This window comes from Quercus lobata, chromosome 3, assembly GCF_001633185.2.
Source record: "Quercus lobata isolate SW786 chromosome 3, ValleyOak3.0 Primary Assembly, whole genome shotgun sequence".
Lineage (NCBI taxonomy): Eukaryota > Viridiplantae > Streptophyta > Magnoliopsida > Fagales > Fagaceae > Quercus > Quercus lobata.
Window position 1 is genome coordinate 72,414,448 of NC_044906.1, and position 17,458 is coordinate 72,431,905.

At 32.3% G+C, this 17,458-nt stretch overlaps 2 protein-coding genes across 7 annotated transcripts; one reads left to right on the forward strand and one right to left on the reverse strand.

The window, feature by feature from the left end:
* The first annotated feature begins 9 nt into the window (after nucleotides 1–9).
* LOC115978955 (uncharacterized hydrolase YugF-like) lies at nucleotides 10–4,558 on the forward strand. Of its 5 annotated transcripts, XR_004088900.1 has the most exons (5): nucleotides 10–213; nucleotides 3,271–3,366; nucleotides 3,613–3,723; nucleotides 4,064–4,129; nucleotides 4,287–4,558. XR_004088900.1 is itself a non-coding variant. In XM_031100886.1 (3 exons), exons 1-3 carry the CDS (start codon nucleotides 3,325–3,327, stop codon nucleotides 4,440–4,442), a joined length of 264 nt encoding a protein of 87 aa, XP_030956746.1. In that variant the 5' UTR covers nucleotides 3,008–3,324; the 3' UTR covers nucleotides 4,443–4,558. The 5 variants fall into 5 exon arrangements, 1 of the variants encoding a protein (XP_030956746.1); XR_004088898.1 differs by having other exon boundaries at nucleotides 4,064–4,558; XR_004088899.1 differs by lacking the exon at nucleotides 3,613–3,723 and having other exon boundaries at nucleotides 4,064–4,558.
* Nucleotides 4,559–8,081: 3,523 nt separating this feature from the next.
* On the reverse strand, nucleotides 8,082–10,778 carry LOC115978960 (PLASMODESMATA CALLOSE-BINDING PROTEIN 3-like). Of its 2 annotated transcripts, XR_004088905.1 has the most exons (5): nucleotides 10,501–10,778; nucleotides 9,874–10,113; nucleotides 9,735–9,771; nucleotides 9,247–9,322; nucleotides 8,682–8,767 (listed from the first exon to the last, which is right to left on the reverse strand). XR_004088905.1 is itself a non-coding variant. In XM_031100890.1 (4 exons), the coding sequence occupies exons 1-4, from the start codon at nucleotides 10,550–10,552 to the stop codon at nucleotides 8,461–8,463; spliced, it is 636 nt and encodes a 211-aa protein (XP_030956750.1). In that variant the 5' UTR covers nucleotides 10,553–10,755; the 3' UTR covers nucleotides 8,082–8,460. The 2 variants fall into 2 exon arrangements, 1 of the variants encoding a protein (XP_030956750.1); XM_031100890.1 differs by lacking the exon at nucleotides 9,247–9,322 and having other exon boundaries at nucleotides 8,082–8,767; nucleotides 10,501–10,755.
* Between the last annotated feature and the right edge of the window lie 6,680 nt (nucleotides 10,779–17,458).

Genomic DNA, 17,458 nt, shown 5'->3' on the forward strand with positions numbered 1-17,458 from the left:
AAAAAAAAAATCACATTGTTTTCCTCTGCTTTATCGCGTCTTGTCCTCTACTTCATCTCTGCTTACTCCTTGTGAGATTGTGGGTGTGGGTGTGGGTGAGGAGCACACTTATCAACAAGAAAACAACCTTATTAATAAAAATAATCCCTCTGATTTTGGAGTTCAAGAAGCTTCTTTCAGAGAAAATGTTTTGGACTTTGAAGCTAGAGAGAGGTAGGTCTTTCTTCTTCTTCTTCATCTTTTCTCTTTTTATTTAAATCTACATTGTTTGTGCTAAGGAAACCAGCGAAAAATCTGTCAAATTGGATTATTGAATCATAGGTTTTTTTTTTTTTTTTTTTTTTTTCCTTATATTATAAAATTGGGTTTAATCACAGGGGAGGGAATTTCTAGATTATGTTCGTTTTATGTTTAAGTTTGAAGACAGAGAGAGATGGGGTTTTCTTCTTCTTTTTCTTTTTCGTTTTTGTTTTTTCGGTTAATCTGATACCTATTCTTTGTTTTTGGTCTTTTTTTTTAATTTTTTATTATTAAATGTCCATTAACTTTTAAGAAAACGAGGGAAAATCTAGGAAAATTGATTTTGAAACATGGGGTTTTTTGTGTTTTTATTTTAATTTCATTGGGGTTAAGAGAAAGGGAGGAGGGACTTTTTGTGTTTATTTTGTTTTCCTGGGTTTGGAAGTAAATAGTTTGGGCTTTTTTCTTATCTTATCTTTTTTTTTTTTTTTGAAATTTTGAAATTCTGCTTCTTGAAGTGTTTTATACTGGGTTTTTAAAGCATAGTAGAAGATGGGCTTTTGAATGTTTTGGTCTGAGAAGAAGGGGATTGATAGTTAATTGCTGCAACAATTGTACAATCTTTTCATATTGGGGTAGAAGACAAAAGATAGCTATATTTGAATTTTCTTCTTTCTTTAATTCCCTAGGTTTCTTGGCAACCAAACATACTTTAGAGTGTTTCGTGGTCACGACAGAGGACATGACGTGGTGAAGCAAAGGAAAATGGCGAGAACTTTTTTTTTTTTTTTTTTGGGAAATCATTTTGTTTCTCTTTCTCTGTTAGGGATTTAAGTGATGAGTGACATGGTGAAGGGCTATTGGATGACGTAAAACCAGTGTTTTACGCCACATCCTGAGCTAATGTTCTCTCATATTTAAAACATATATTACATGCTTTCGTTAATTACTCTTTTACCCCTCTTCATAATACTATAAAACAAAAATTCTTAATCCATTTTCTCATTTCAACTCTCAATCTCTCACTTCACTCTCTCCCAACTTAGAATTTATATATGGTGGTGCTACTGCTTAGAATTTTCAAAAGATGGCATGAGGCAGCAAACAATTGAAATACTGTTATTCTATTTTGTTTCTCAACTAAGTTGGGATAAAACTATTCAATATCTTACTATTTAAAAATCATTTGGTTTGATAATTTGTTTATGGTGCTATGCTTTGAATTTTTGGAAGATGGTAGGGCACTTGTAATATTGCTACTTGCTATTGTTCTAATGCTCAATTAATAAATAAATAAATAAATAAAAACCTATCCAACCCTACCCGTGGGTTGGTTTGAAAAAACCCCCAATCCAACTAGAGATTGTGGTTCAATCAGAGCTCTTCATTTTCAATGTTATCTCATCTCATAATTATCCCCAAAAGTGATAAGATGATGATTAATATCATAAATATCATATTGTTTGTCAAAGTACTTTTTTCCTTCCTTTTCTTTTTAAATAACTCCATATGATAGGTTGAGTCATGTTGGTTTTTATGTTACTGTTTAGCTGTTAATATGGACCCATTTCTTCTCTATACATTAGTAATGCTTCAGGCTTGAGAGGCTTCTGAAAGAGGACAAAGAATTCTCAAATAATTTTAATCACATATAAGTTTTGAAAGTAGAGTTACTGAATCTGATCTTGAGAAGAAGCAACAGGATTGTTCCAAAGCTCCAACGGTCACTTCAGTTTAAAAGAGAACAGAGCTTAAAACGGTGGCGTTTTATTAAATGAGAAACGGCACCGTTTTTATGTTGACACACGCACGTCGGTTTGATCAGAAGCTCTTCCTTCTTCTATTCTGGCCTTACTCTGTTTCACTCAAAGCTTCCAGAGTCCAGATATTTTTGGTTGTAGATATTTTGTTACAATGTACAGCTGTATTTTCTGTTAGGAAGTTGTTAGAGTTTGTTAGATAGAACCTTCTAGAGCAGTTACCATCTGTTATGTATAAATAGTGGCTACAGGTTACGTACTATTATTGAGCAAGCTTAATAGAAGTTTTTCTTTGGTTCTTCGTTTCCATTCTCTCTGTTTCATTGTTGATCTACCATTGATAAACCTTCAAGCTTGCTTTCTTTCAAGTTTTGCATCATGCTATTCTTATTTATTGACCTGAAGGAAAATTTACTTCAACCAAAAATTGGAACTTCCTAGTTTCTAAGGTCCATCAGGTTTACAAGAGTTGATAGTGGATAATATAGGTAATGAGTTGTTACCTTCGGTTCGGGGATATTTATAGGTTTTCTTTTCCAACCAAAATGTACAACTGTTTGCCTCTTGCCTTTTGGACTAGCCTGCAAAAATGTGAGAGAGGAGGAGTAAGCCTTATAATTTCCTCAGCAGCTTGCATTTGCATTTGTATTCATGGCTCACCTCATATGTCGTACAATCGATCTGTAATCTAACATTTTAATTACTTGTGAAAGTGGCTTAGAATTAACCATCAAATATCAATACTTCATAGATCAACTTATGCAGATGATATGTTCTTGTTTCCGTATGCTAAGAATTCATCACCTAAACAAAGAACATGATAAATACTACCGCTTATGTTTCTCTTCTTGTCTGTTGATGTTGATACGGAGACTTTGTGGTAACATTTTCAACAGCATCTGTTATGACACTAAGTAGTTGGCAATAATGGATTCTAGTATGTTGGCACTATACCCATGGATAGGACACGGATGCAAAGAGAATTTCAAAACACCTCTTTCTTGTAGTAGACTGTTTCCCATCTTTTGTGATGAATAAAGTAGATAATATCACCATAATTGTCATTAGACAAATAAGAGTAAGATGTTAAATTCTAAAGGCGAATTTATTGAATGACTGGACACTCCTTTTGGATCAGGTATATTTATTGAAGAGCATTCCACTGCGCTTAAATCATTAGTCTTACTGTATCATAATACCCAAAAAAATATGGGATATTGCAGTGGTGAACTTGGATCTAATGGTTTCTTTTCCTTGTTATCTTATCTAGGGGGGTCGCTTGCATTGTCTATATCCTTGGTGGGCAGATGCAACTGTGGATTTTATGATTAGTATGGGTTATAATGTTAATACACAGATACAACAGGTACATGCCAAATTGTTTTGCCGTTTAAATCAACAAATGTTATAGTGTCCTTTTGTCCTGTATATACAAAAGAGGAACCCTTGTTATAAAACAAATGGAATGAGAACAATGCTTAGAGAAGGAGAAACTAAAGTTTGCATGTAACAGATATCTATATACTATGGTGTATGTGAAGGGGAACGTTTGATGTGTTCATGGAAAAGGACATTGTGTTCAAGAACTCATAGATCCTTAATTCATTTTCAGGCATTTCATTTCTCTTATTGCATGATCATTTTAACTTTCTGGTGCCTCAAAAGATGGTCAATATAGCCCTGCAGCAACTTCTGAAGGTCTCCAACAAGGGAAATTTAATTGGTGATGCAACTGCCTTGGTTTTCTTGTATAATGTTTATTAATTTTGTGCTGCTCTCCCAATCTCTTTCCAGGATCCCTAAGTTCCTTGAGAATTTTTTTTTTTAATTATCATTATTAATTTATTATAAATGATACATGGTTGAGGAATGTTTGCCAATTATGAGAGTATTGGTGAACCTTTAGTGACTTTATCCCTAAGTTCCAGATGAAGGCTTATTGCCATATACTCAGTTATATTCTTGTTTTTACCTCTTCCCCTCCCCCCCTAAATGACAATTTCATATCTCAATTCAAAAGTTTTACCGTCTCTGAAAATGCTATTGTCAATTTTGTGTACCAGGTAAAGCAGAAGACACTTATCATATGGGGTGAGGATGACCAGATCATTAGTAACAAGCTTGCAATGGTTAGTAAATTTTATGGATATGAAGCCTCAAATGCAACAGATAAGTAATGGAAAACATGCTTAGGATTCAGGATTTTTGTTTTGTTTTGTTTTGGGGAGGGGAGGGGGATTTGAATCTATTTGACCTTCTTAGGATTCAATATTCCACATTATGCAGAGACAGCACTGTGAACTACCAAATGCAATCATATGTGAAATACCATATTGTGGACATCTTCCTCATGTCAAAAGGCCAAACTCAGTTGCTAAATTGATTTTGGATTTTGTTCAAGAATATTTCTGTAAAGAGATTGAATGTGTTTCCCAATATTGAAGTCCACTTTCCATCTGTGCTTAAATGATGTCAAGCTGGTCACCACATTCATTGTATGGTAAGGTAAATTTTTGTAAATGTAAAAACTATACAATTTGCATTCCATTTTGCTTGAAGGTGACAGGTCATCTTTTATATTACTGGTTAGGGCAGAAATTTATATTTATATATATTTAAAAGCTAAAGCGTAGTATTTATTGTTACTACACTCTTGTTGAGCCATATCAGCGGCCACATCATCTACTTATTTTTTACCTCTTATTTTCTCTTTCTAAACTTTTATTCTCCTTATTCTAAAAAAAATAAAAAATAAAAATCTTCTTCTCCCTATTAATCCACATTTACTATTACACTTTCTTCCGTCTTTTCCCTCCCTCTTTATCTTCCCACTACCCTCTAGTTTACCTTTTTATCTTATCACTACTTTCTATTTTAGTGTTACACTTCCTTCATCATTTTCATTTTCTTATATTTGACTCTTCTTCTCCCCATTTGATTTTGTATAAATTCGATATGATTTCTCCCATTCAATCCATACTTTCCCCACAAGAAAATTGTGAGTGCCCTCTCTCTCTCTCTCTCTCTCTCTCTCTCTCTCTCTCTCTCTCTCTCTCTCTCTCTCTCTCTCTCTCTCTCTCTCTCTCTCTCATGGATTTTTGTTCTTTCTTAAAATTATGATTGAGGTCGATGGTTTTTTTTTTTTTTTTTATGGTTTTCTTTTTTAATATTTGTTTTGGTATTGTGCTTTCTAAATTTCCCATTACAAAGTCTTCTCTCTCCCTTTTCTTTGGTTGAATTTTCATTTGGGTTAATACTTAGTTTTTTTGGAAATAGGAATTTGAGTTTATGTCAACAATCTACATGACTATGAATTTGAATATGCCTACCAATTTTTTGATTAATAAATTATGATAAAGTCTATCTTTTATTCCTTTTGTTTCATTTTAATTTTGGTTAAGATAACATTGTAATTTTGTGATGAATTTTTATTATTATGATAATCTCATTATTTCTTAAGAGAGCATAAATTTGAAACTTATAAAATTTAGTTATATTTCAAATATAATACACTACAACAGAAGTTAAAAAAAAATAGTTCACCTTAAAAAAATATTTATTAAACATACAAAATGTAATAGTATGATATATTTGTACCTTGTAGAGATAAAAAGATTTAAAAAAAAATTGTAGAAATAATTTTTTTTAAATAAGTAATACTCGAAGAAATTATTACTTTTTATATATTACACCCCATTACATAATATTTATATATTTTCATACATTGCATGGGTTTGCGGCTAGTTTATTCGTAATAGATATAGATGCTGCCAGTCATTTTATATGTATGCCATTGAAACTCAAATATTCATATAACTTATTAACAATTAATGTCCTGTGTAGAAAATCGTTTTAGTAAATTTCACTCCACGTGATGCTTCAATGCCCCGTTCAGGAATTGCTAGTCTTTAGTTTCCTATATCGGTAAGCTATAGTAAATTTATAACTTCTTTCTACAAATTGATGGGGAAGTTGGATAGAAGCACAATCTTGCATACTTCAGGATGTAAACTGCCATTTCCTATTTACCGGGAGAGCAGTCTAGACTCATCCATGAAACATGTTCATGGAAAATGGTTTAGCACTTTTCAAAATTCAGACTCCGTTATCATATGTATATCCTGTTTTAGTACCAAAAGTTTTGGTTTCAATCAGAATTATTATTGCCGCTAAAATTACCAATTTTCTCAAAAACTTAAGCTATTAGAAAATTATAAATTTAACCGTTTAACTATATACTTGTAACACTTCTCACGTATGAACTCAAACTTCATTTTTAATAGGTGAAACCCAATACTTGGAATTTTAAATGGAAGATAGAGTGGATGAGATAGGGATTAAACTTCCTGCTCTGATACCATGTTAAAATTATTGATTCTCCCAAAAGTTTAACTTGTTACAAAATGATAGATTTAATCATTTAACCATACACTTACAATTAACCTTATCTTGTAAAGTTTTCCCAAAAACTAATTTACACTATATAATATAGTGGCTGACTTTGACTAGTTGTTGAAGCCAACCCATAAATTTTTGGACCAAGTTTAGTTGCTGTTGGAAATGAAAGACACTTATTAGCCCTTTATGTTTATGATAATGCATGTTAGTTATATAAGTAGGGCCTTTCGAATTCCTGGGCCTACAACTGGCCCGGAATCATTTTCATTAGAAGGAATCCCAAAAGATTGTATCAAAACATCTACTAGTATTTGAATGAGTGATATACTTGATGTTTAAGCAAAATTTCTTGCAAGATATGCTGATGCTGAAGCTTGGGACCACAACTCTTGTTAAACAAGATTTTCACATGAAGAAATAGACCAAACACATATAAATGCTCTTCTTTTCCTTTTATGAGCAGATGATTATGAATGCAATGCTTTCTATATGTTAAGGATTCATGCTCTACCCAGTGGTTGGCTGTCATGGTTCCCTGGATGTTGGAAATTTTCCTACTGTTTGGGGGAAGAAGAAAGAACAAAAAATACAAAAGTTACAGTATATTTTATTTCCTCTATTTTTAGTATCATAAATTTGATAGTTATTTAAAAAAAAGAAAAAGAAAAATGAATTATAATTTTTATTGAACAAATCCTCTTAAGATTCAGCCATGTGACTACTTGATTAAAAATACACTTTCATCCTCCACATGGGAAAATCTTAAAAGGGGAATTTAAAAAACACCACCTAAGTACTGTATCTAAGTCTTACTTATTTTTATTTAAATACCAAAATGATGGGAACCCCAAAGTTCAAGAGATTAATTATAAAGTTTGAAACTTAGGGGATCAAAATGACAATAACATTAAATTTTAAAGAGTGTTAATTACAAGTTTTGAAACTTTGACAAAACTGCCCCAGATTAAAGGGAAAAGTATGTACTATGCAACCGAATCTATTATATTATCACAGAATAATTTTAGAACTTGTGAGTTGTAACCACTTGATTTGGTTGGTAGGTCACCAGTCTCTCTCAAGTTCCAACACCGTTCAGCCAAAGCATATGCACGATTGCTTTTTTTTTTTTTTTTTTTTAACCAGATATATATTTGCTTTTTTTAAAACCAGATATATACGTGGCCATGCACGTCAAACTCAATTATTCTAAGATATGGGTTGGTTTGACACTTGTTGGTCCCAGCCTTGAATTAATGGCTCAGAAGATTAAAACTTTTCTACCGTGCACAACTTTAACTTTAACAACAACCTCATCTCTTCTCTTCTCTTCTCTTCTCTTTCTCTCATAACTTTACATATTGAAAATAGGCAGCCAAGTGTTTGTCTTTCATCAAAAGTGCACCTAAATTGGTACAAATGTAAACGTCATAGTAGATGGGGGGGTGGCAATGGCATGTTCTCTTTTTTCTGTCTAATGATGAGTCAAATTTGTCAAAAAGATCAGCAAGAAACGTGTTCAAATCACATTATTCTAGCTATAATACAATGGATCCATTCACAATAAAGGTTCCTTTTTCCTTCTCCTTGATTCGGATTGTAAACAAAATAATACATGACACGTTAAACATTAAAAAACCATAAGAAATTCTTGACAAAGAACCATAACACCAACAAGAACAAAGATTTTTAATAGGCTAAAAAGTAATTAACTAATATAAGTAGATAGGGTAGTAAAGTTCCATTAAATTAAAAAAAAATACTGCCTCTCTCTAGATATACACATAGGAAAAATCTAAAAAGAAGAGATCAGGTTCCTCTACCCCGATACCAGTCATATCACCACTCAAAAAGGAATCAAATTCTCCAGCAGCAGCCCAGCATTTTTTTTACATAGGAGACAACAGAAAAAAAAAAGAGATAATAAAAAAATACCTTAGTGGTAATTGCCTCTAGATGATTCCAAATTACAAGCCTAGGCTCTATCATGGTGACATCTTGTCCACACATCAACCCCACTAGTCAATACCTCCCCTCTTTTTTTGAACTAGGTGTAGTATTATTTTCAGGCCCACAGCAACACTAACCAGAGGGTCAGGCCCAGAGAGAAGAACAGGCTAGTGCATCTAGTGATGAGAGGTACAGGAGCACTTGAATCATTGATACCAGTAGTGGTGGTTCCTGAGGGGCTGATTCCTGTGCCAAATACTGAAGAAGGAGTTGTGCCTGTAGGTGTGGTTGTGGTTGGAGTTGTGGTTGGAGTTGTGGTTGATGGTGTGGTTGTGCTTGGAGTTGTGCCTGTAGGTGTTGTGCCTGTAGGTGTAGTGCTTGGAGTTGTGGTTGTGGGAGTTGTTGGTGTTGTTCCTGTTTGGCTGAACAAAGCAAAACATCATCATATTAATATTAACCTCAAAACCATGCTTCATTATGACAAAATTAAAAAGGAAAAAAAAAGACTATTCATAATAAAAAGCTGAACAGAGCCAAAAAAAACATCATATATATTAACCTCAAAACCATGCTTCATTATGATAAAATTAAAAAGGAAAAAAAGACTAATTCATATTTCATACTACTAAAAGTTTAAGCCATTAAGAAAGCATGAACTTTAATTATCTAATTATTATTCTAACACATTTGGTTATGTTTGGGCCTCTGTCTCCCTTTAATATGTGAGTCACAAGGCCCAAAAACTTACACAATTAGAAAATAGTACATTTTAATCATTTAATAATTACTCTATCAAAATAAAAATATATGATAAGAACATGCAGAAAACAGAAGTGAAGCTGAGATCTGAGGAGAAAGAGGACAAATGAACTTGTGAAATATCAACATCATGACAGCTCACCAGCTCTTATTAAGAAACAGGCTCAGGATTGTAATGATATGAAGCTGTGAGGCACTAGATCTACTTTTCTGAATCACTGTCAAGAAAATTATTTTATTCACCTTCAATAAGTTAGTCTAATACTAGGCTGCAATTGCTAATCCAAGCAAAACCCAGTTCAGAAATACCATTTATTAGATGTCAATAATTGCAGGATTGGTAAAGTTAGGAAAGCAGGCTTTTCACAAGCAGAATTAATCAGTATGAAGAATCTTTAACCAAAATAAATAAATAAAAAATCTTCTTTGGGCATGGAAAAGAAGCCCCTAAATAAACAAAGTTCCCCACATAAAAAAGGAAGCTTTAAACCAGATTCACACTCCACCGAAGTCAGAAATGTTTTGAAGATAACAACTGAAAATTTTTCCTTTCATGTGAAAATGAACCAAAATATTCACTCAGAATGACATAAAGATTCAAGATTTGAAGTAAGAACTAAGAAACCATACCTGGATGATGGGTAAACACAAGTAGTAGAAGATCCAGCTGTAAATCAATCATCCAAAGAAGATGAAAAATGAAATCAGTAAAAAATTTTAGTAAACAAAAATTGCAGGTGGATGAGTGTCCAAGCCCAAAGGTACTTACTTGGGGCAGTTTGTGTGACAGTGGCAGAGCCTGAGAAATCACAGCTCCCTTGAGCCTGACTCTTTTTTTGGTAATAGCTATTCACAGCATAGTCACAATGATTCTTTACAGTGTTAGGGCTGTAACAGGCACCATTTTGAACGATAGGAGTACAGTCAGCTCCAGCTCCACAAGCATAATCCAGTGACTTCTGAAGGGCTTGGTCACTGAGCCCATCTTTGCATACACAATATGTAGCACCTATAGGAGAAAAAATGAAAATTATTTAAAGCAAAAACCAAGAATAGATCAGTTAGTTCACACAAATCTCCTTCCCCACACCCAAAAAAAAAAAAAAATTAGTACAAGAAACTAAGAAAATCAAAGGGAAAAGGCGCCATACACTGTCTCCAGCAATATCTTGGCCATATATGCAAAGAAAAAGTTTTTTCATTTTAAATCCTTATCAGATGGAGTAAGAGAAAACAACAAAATTAAACTCCACACTCACTTGAGAAAATCTATTTACCCATTTCACTTTAGCAGGAAAAGGCAAAAGAGAAAATCATGGCAAAAACAAGATTTAACCATTTAAATCTAAGGTTTTGGGGAAAGAAAAGAAAGACTCAAAAAAATCCAGGAGCTTACTTGAATAGCCAGTAAGGGCTAAGAAAAGCACCAGATACACTAGAACAGCCATGATTAATTGAAGATTGTAGTTGAAATTATATGAGAAAATTAACTATCTTTTATGTGAGTTGGGTGAGCTTGAAAGCAAGATGGCTAAAGTGGGTTTGAGAGAGAGAGAGAGAGAGAGTTGATGTTGAGAGCTATGGAGATTTCTAGACTATAGTGGAGGTGTGAAGTGTCTGTATCTGGTACATGCTTTTAAGAGGCCCTTTATGTTTTTTACAATCATGTATTAAACTGTTAATTTAATACTTTTTAGTTTGTACCATAAAGATTAATATATATATTTATGTTAAGAATGGAGAAGAGTGATATGGGGAACTGAGCAAGCTGGAGCTTTTGTCATGTATTTGACTGTTGGTGTTGGTGTTGATGTATTACATTCTAACGGTCATAAACTCATGTGGGTGATCAAAGCTTAACCCAACCTGGTTTTGGTTGGTACTCTGTGGTAAGGGGGCCCTACAATTGAAGGTTCTTGCAGATCTTTTCTCTTCTGTGCTGTCGCTTTGAGCTGCTAGCATCACCACATTTGTCCTTCTTTTTGTGCTTTTTTTGGGGCATCAATTGAAAATTTTGGTGCTTTGGAATGCTTTGGAATGATTCTCTTTATATTTGTAAACTGATTGGTGAGCTAATAGACTATAGTTACCATCATGTCTTAAGCCTAAAAAAGAAATGAAAAATAAGCTCTTCCCTTGAATCCATGCACTTCTTTTTATATGTAATAATTTTTTTTTTTTTTTTTTTTTTTTTTTGGGGGGGGGGGGTGTTATTTAGGTTAGAGCTTTCAAATCAAAACTCATGAATTTCATGAAATCCTAAAAACTACTAAATCAACCCTTTATAATTATATTTATAATAAGATTTGAATTTATTTTATTCAATTATGAATTGTGACAATTATTTTTTATTATTGAATTAAAATGATAATGAATTTCCTTTTAATATAGCGTTTAATCTAGCTATTAACTACTTTGATTTAAGTTGGGTAGTGTTTTATATTAAGTTAGGTAACTCTGTACGAATAAAACACACTTTGCCATAACTTATAAATATTTATTAATTTGCAATTAAAAAAATCATTTATATATGTGGTCACCACTGGTATTTGGTAAAAAGCAATCTGATTACCACTTGATATATGTATAAATTGTGCTACTTAATGAAAAACAATCCAATTACCACTTGACATATAAATAATTATTACAAAGTATATGACAAAGTGTGTCTTTTTGTTAAGGCAATGTTGTATATTGTTGGATTCTTTCTTTTCTCATTTTATTCTCTAATAATGAACTGTCCGACCCTATCTTAGCTTGCATGAACTTTTAGACAATTCAGCCAACATATATAAAACCCTTAGAGCAGGTCAAAAACCTCACACACGAATTTTATTCCCAAGAGAGAGCTTTATACTTTCAGAATGTTATAGAAACAAATTATATCTTTTCTAAAAATAAAAAACAATCATATATTTTTCCAAATAAATTAAGACAACTGTTATGAATCTCGACACACCAATACCATTAAAGAATCTATGCATTCAATTATAAAGATCTTTAGAGTATTCTTCTTCAAAGTAGATATTACTCCGTTATTCTCAATTAGCTTAATTAGTAAAATTTCTTGTTGTCGAATAAAAAGTCATTGTGGTTTGAATCTTGTTTATACCAAAAATAAATTAGTGTCTTGGTTTAATGATAAAAATCAATCATCATAAAACAGACGCTATAGGTTGAAATTTTTTATTAAATCTATAATAATAATTTAAAAAAAAAAAATAGACATCTACTCCTGTATATAATTCAAAACTATCCAAATTTGTTCTTATAAATTTGAATATCATTAGCTTCATCATAGTATGGTGCTATTTCTCTTCCTGGAAAAAGAAAAAGGAAAAAAAGAGTATGAAATTGACTCATCATAATAGGAATTTTATAGGACAATGGAATCAAGAGTGCTTATATCTTTGTAAAAACAACATACCAAAATCTTATAAATGTGAATAGTATGATTACAAACAACAAAGGGTCAAGACACTTCAGGGTTTTAACTACTCATCTCGTTGTAGATGTTTAGCACATTTATAATATTCAACTTTTCAAAACATATTGTGTCGCCATTTTCAATATTTATTAATCATGTTGATGTGATCTTGTTGTTCTAAAGAACAAAAGTCTATGGAATAGTATGAATTCACACACTCATTCGCATCATGTTTCACAGCTTGTCAAGCTAGCAAATTGTGATTGGTGTGTAAAAATTTTGTATCAATAATTCATGTGAAAGTGATGAGGAAAAAAAATGGAAAAAAAGCGTGTTTTGCATGTAAGAATAGAACTATAAAATAGATCTTTCAAGAAAGGTAGCCAACCGACACAGCCGAAGACATTATATTACGTTATAAAATTGATTTTTTAATTGATTTGTGGTTGGCCTTTCGTTCTTGAGTAGTTTTAGACAATTTGGTTTTTTAGAAACATACTCAAACTCAAACCCACGTAGACATGTATTGGTCCAAGGCACCCTACTCTACCACTAGGCCAAGCAGTGCAACGCAAGTCAGCATATACCCACAAGTAAAATAGGTATTGATATTAGAATATGCATAAAAAATTTGACAAAAAACACAATTCATGTGATAGCTTGTCAATGATAAATAAAAAAATGATGTCAATGATGAGTTTTGATAAGAATCAATAAAATCTTACTAATTCAATTATTGTAAATTTTTGTGTATGTAGCATTGCATTGGCTAGAAATGACTCTCTCTCTCTCTCTCTCTCTTTCTATATATATATATATATTCATGGGATTATTTACAAGTTTGGATACAAACTCAAGTATGTCCCTCCTTGCATTTATGTATGTGACAACCGGTTGTTACGATCATGATTGAAGGTTGTCGATTGGTAAGGAGAAGAGGGTATATTATAGTTCCTCATTCTATGATTCTATCAAGAACCAAATTCACTTCTTTATAGTCATATCTATGATGATGGTGATGATGATTGATGAACCCCACACCACCCTTTGAGCCTTTACCAATTTGTAGCAATGAGCAAACATTTGACATTGATAATAAAATAATGTTAATGTTGATGAGTGACTAAAATATCGAAGGAGAGAAAAGTAAAAGACAAATACTGGATTTTAACATAATTCAGCTTAATGACTTTTGTAAATAAGATAAAGTTTTGAAATCGTGTTTTACAATAAACCAAATATAAAGTTTATATATTAGAGAAGCCTAGGCTAACCTTAAAGTTAGGTTTTTTGGACCATGACATCTCTAATATATAACATAAAGTCCTACTTAAACCGTTAACAATATACATCTTATGAGATTTAGAGAAATTTTAGAGACTTATCTCTTTTAGAAAATAACATTCATCTCCTAAAGGTTTGTGATCCATTATCCATATATAGCACAAATAATAACTGAAAATTTTCCCCTTTAATTTCTTTCTCTCTTTTTTCTTTCAGAATCAAATGCTTATTCGAAGTAAACTTTAGGTAATGATTAAGTAAGAGTCTTTAAGGGCATAGTGCTATTTTTGAAAATAAAATCCAAGTTTTTAACATTTTCCCAAATGTCAAGATTAGTCATGTAATACCCATTGAATTAAACAGGACATCACCTCCAAAAAAAGAAGAAAAAAAAAAGGTGAAGTCCAATTATCTCTAATTTAATGGGTATTAATCATCTCTAACACATAACATAAAGTCCTACTTAAACCATGAACAATATACACCTTCTTTGAGATTTGGATATAATGTTAGAGACTTATCTCTGTTTTAGAAAATGACACTCCTCTTCTAAAGGTTTGTGATCCATATATATATAGCACAAATAGTAACTGAAAAATTTTCCCCTTTCTTTCTCTCTTTTTTTTTATTATTTATTTTTATTTTTTATAAATCTCAGAATCAAATGCTTATTCAAAGTAAACTTTAGGTAATGATTAAATAACAGTCTTTAAGGGCATAGTGCTATTTTTGAAAATAAAAGCTAAGTTTTTAACATTTTCTCAAATGTTAAGATTTGTCATGTAATACCCAGTGAATTAAACAGGTCAAGTCCAATTATCTCTAATAATAAGTTCATAATCAACTAGTCCACACTCCACACAGGAACTGGTTATCAATATGAGGAGGATAAGTTTTCCTTTTTTATTTTGTGGGCCATAAAAAACAAACAAGTTTGGTGGAAACCAAAAGGAAAAACACTAGGAACCATTCTTTGAAATTCTGTGGTTGCTTTTGGATCACTTTATGTATTGATCATTCTCTAAAGTGTTTGATTGGGGTTTTGAAATTCCTTACCAGCCCAAAAAAGAGAATAATTGGACCACGATCACGTAGACATTTATAGGTAGATGCCCTCCTCACCTCTCTTATCTTCATGAACGTGTATTTTCATACTTATAAAAGTTATGAAGAATCAAAATTTTCCCTTTACCTCAAAAATTCATAACATTCTGTCCAAAGACTCCAAACATAACAAAAGGGATTCTTAAAAAGAGAGAATTTTGCTTTTGGGGAGTGTGGCCAAACAGATTTGTTGGGACTTGGATCAGCCTATTCAATGAATTTTCTAGCTTATTCAAACTTTCTTGCTACATAATTTAGTGTTGGCCGGTGGGTTCAATATGTTATGAAAATCTAGGCAAAAATAAAAGTGTAAATAATATCATTTTTGAAAGACATCCAAACTAAAACACGTGCCCCATCATCTAATAATGTGTGGATTAATCTTGCTAGCAAGGGTTTGATTATTGTGCACATTTTGTCTTGAATTCTTTGCTTTTGTACAAAGTTCTTTGGTCCTACCATACAGCGAATGCCACCTGTTATAGGTGATCTAAATTATGAATTTAAATATAATAGGACTAATTGGTTTGTTTCACATACAATACATGTGAGCTTAGTTCAATCCTCTAGGAAAATACAATGCCTATACTTGATGGGAAATATTGCCTGTTTTTTAGACAAATATGAATTAATCGTTTATCAATTATTCCAACACTTCAAATGGTGAATTCAAATAATTTAACTATTGGTTTAGCAAAAAAAAAAAAAAAAAAAAAAAAAACCATTTTTCTACTTCTAAAATCTCCTATTGATACTTAACATGAGAGACATACTCTAATTTTATTGATAAATTATCAGTAAATCCAAAAATTGAAGCTATTTAAAAAATGATTAATTTAATCATGAGAGACATGCTCTAATCCAATTGATACTTGTTTAACCCATTTGAGATTAATAAAAAATGCCAAGGTAAGAACCCACTTGAGATTAATAAAAAAATGCTAAGTTAAGAATCATTGTGGGATGGAATGCCTTCTCTGATGAGTTAGTAAGTTGGTTCAAAATAATAAGTATTTTGAACCCATTTTTCTTTTTCTTTTTTTGAGATAAGAAGGGTTTGACTTGCGTCTAATGCATTGAAGCGTTGAATATTACATGGACACGACATATATCTAAATATAATCATATATTGCTCTAGTGTGTTATTTAGTGTTAAACATGACATAGCTAAGTTATGTGTCCAAAAATGATAAGTGTCCCTCTTGTGTGTTATTTAGTGCACTAAACTGGAACTTTGTCCATCTAATAAAGGCAGATTTGCATTGAGGTTTTGACTTTGCATTTCGAGCCTTGACAGGCCTAAGCTACTATTCAACCATAAAGATTGGGTATTAGCCCAAATGGCTAGAAAGCTGTTTCACTAATATGTAGGTAGTTTGGTATTTAAATTCAAAACCTGATTGAGGCCTTGCCATTTGCCTATGTTCAGAATTAGCAAATCAAGATCCTCGTAGCTAGCCTTGTAGAATTGACTCTTCCGACAGAATTATATCACTGAACAAAGAAATAAAATGTGAGTTAGTCACAAGTTGCACCAAATGAGCCCAGCCTGAAACATCATAGGCTTATGAAGCTTAGCAAGTTCTTAGGCCTCGGTGCATGGAGCTCTCTGAAATTTATCAATGTCTCCAGAACTGTCCATTCAAAACTTAGGACCAATCAAACTATCCAAAGAAATAATATGGAGACAGAATCTCTATTTGTTTTTTGAAATTTAAATAGGAAAAATACTGTTTAATTTTGACGAAATCGTTAAAGATCAGTTTTATTTCTTTATTATTTATTATCTTTTATTTAAAAGGATATACCATGTAAGTCAAGTATATCTTTAAGACCATTTATCGGTTTACATAAATAGTAGAATGTAAAGTAAACATTGTAGGCAAAATAATTTTTTTTAAAGTGGCAAAGCAAATAAATTTTTGCCACTTTTGGAGAAAACTTACTATCCTTTTAGTGAGGGTGGTGATCTAGTGGTTATTGGGTTTAATCACAATTGGCTTGGGAGTGGAGGTATTACGCTCGAATCTCACAATAGAAAGCATTTAAAATATTGCACTCTCTCGGTTCAATGCTAAATGTCTCTAGTGTTCTCGTGAGGTTGTGATTACAGTTATAAAGCACCGATTCTTCTACTTGAAGGCTTAAATGCAAAGGGTAAGATGCTATTATGAAGAAGAAAAAAAACTACTCTGCTCACCTCCGCAATTTATGGCCACATTAAATCCAAGAGATTATAAATGGAAAGAGGCCCAATTCTATTGCCCAAAAAAAAAAGAAAAAAAAAAGCCTCATTGAGCCGATTTATGAGCAGTCCAATGGACATTCCTACTAAAGAGCATCAAGCCATTAACAATGCAATGCTAGCCAAGATAGATGGTCATTTGGATTGGCTAAGTGCACCCAACTCGGCTACCACACATCCAATCTTGGGACATCATCCATGTTTAGTTCTACTATGCTTTGTTTTTATATCACAAGCAGCACAGTAGACTCAAAAAACCGAATTACGTCAACCTTGCCAAGATCCTCTTTGAAG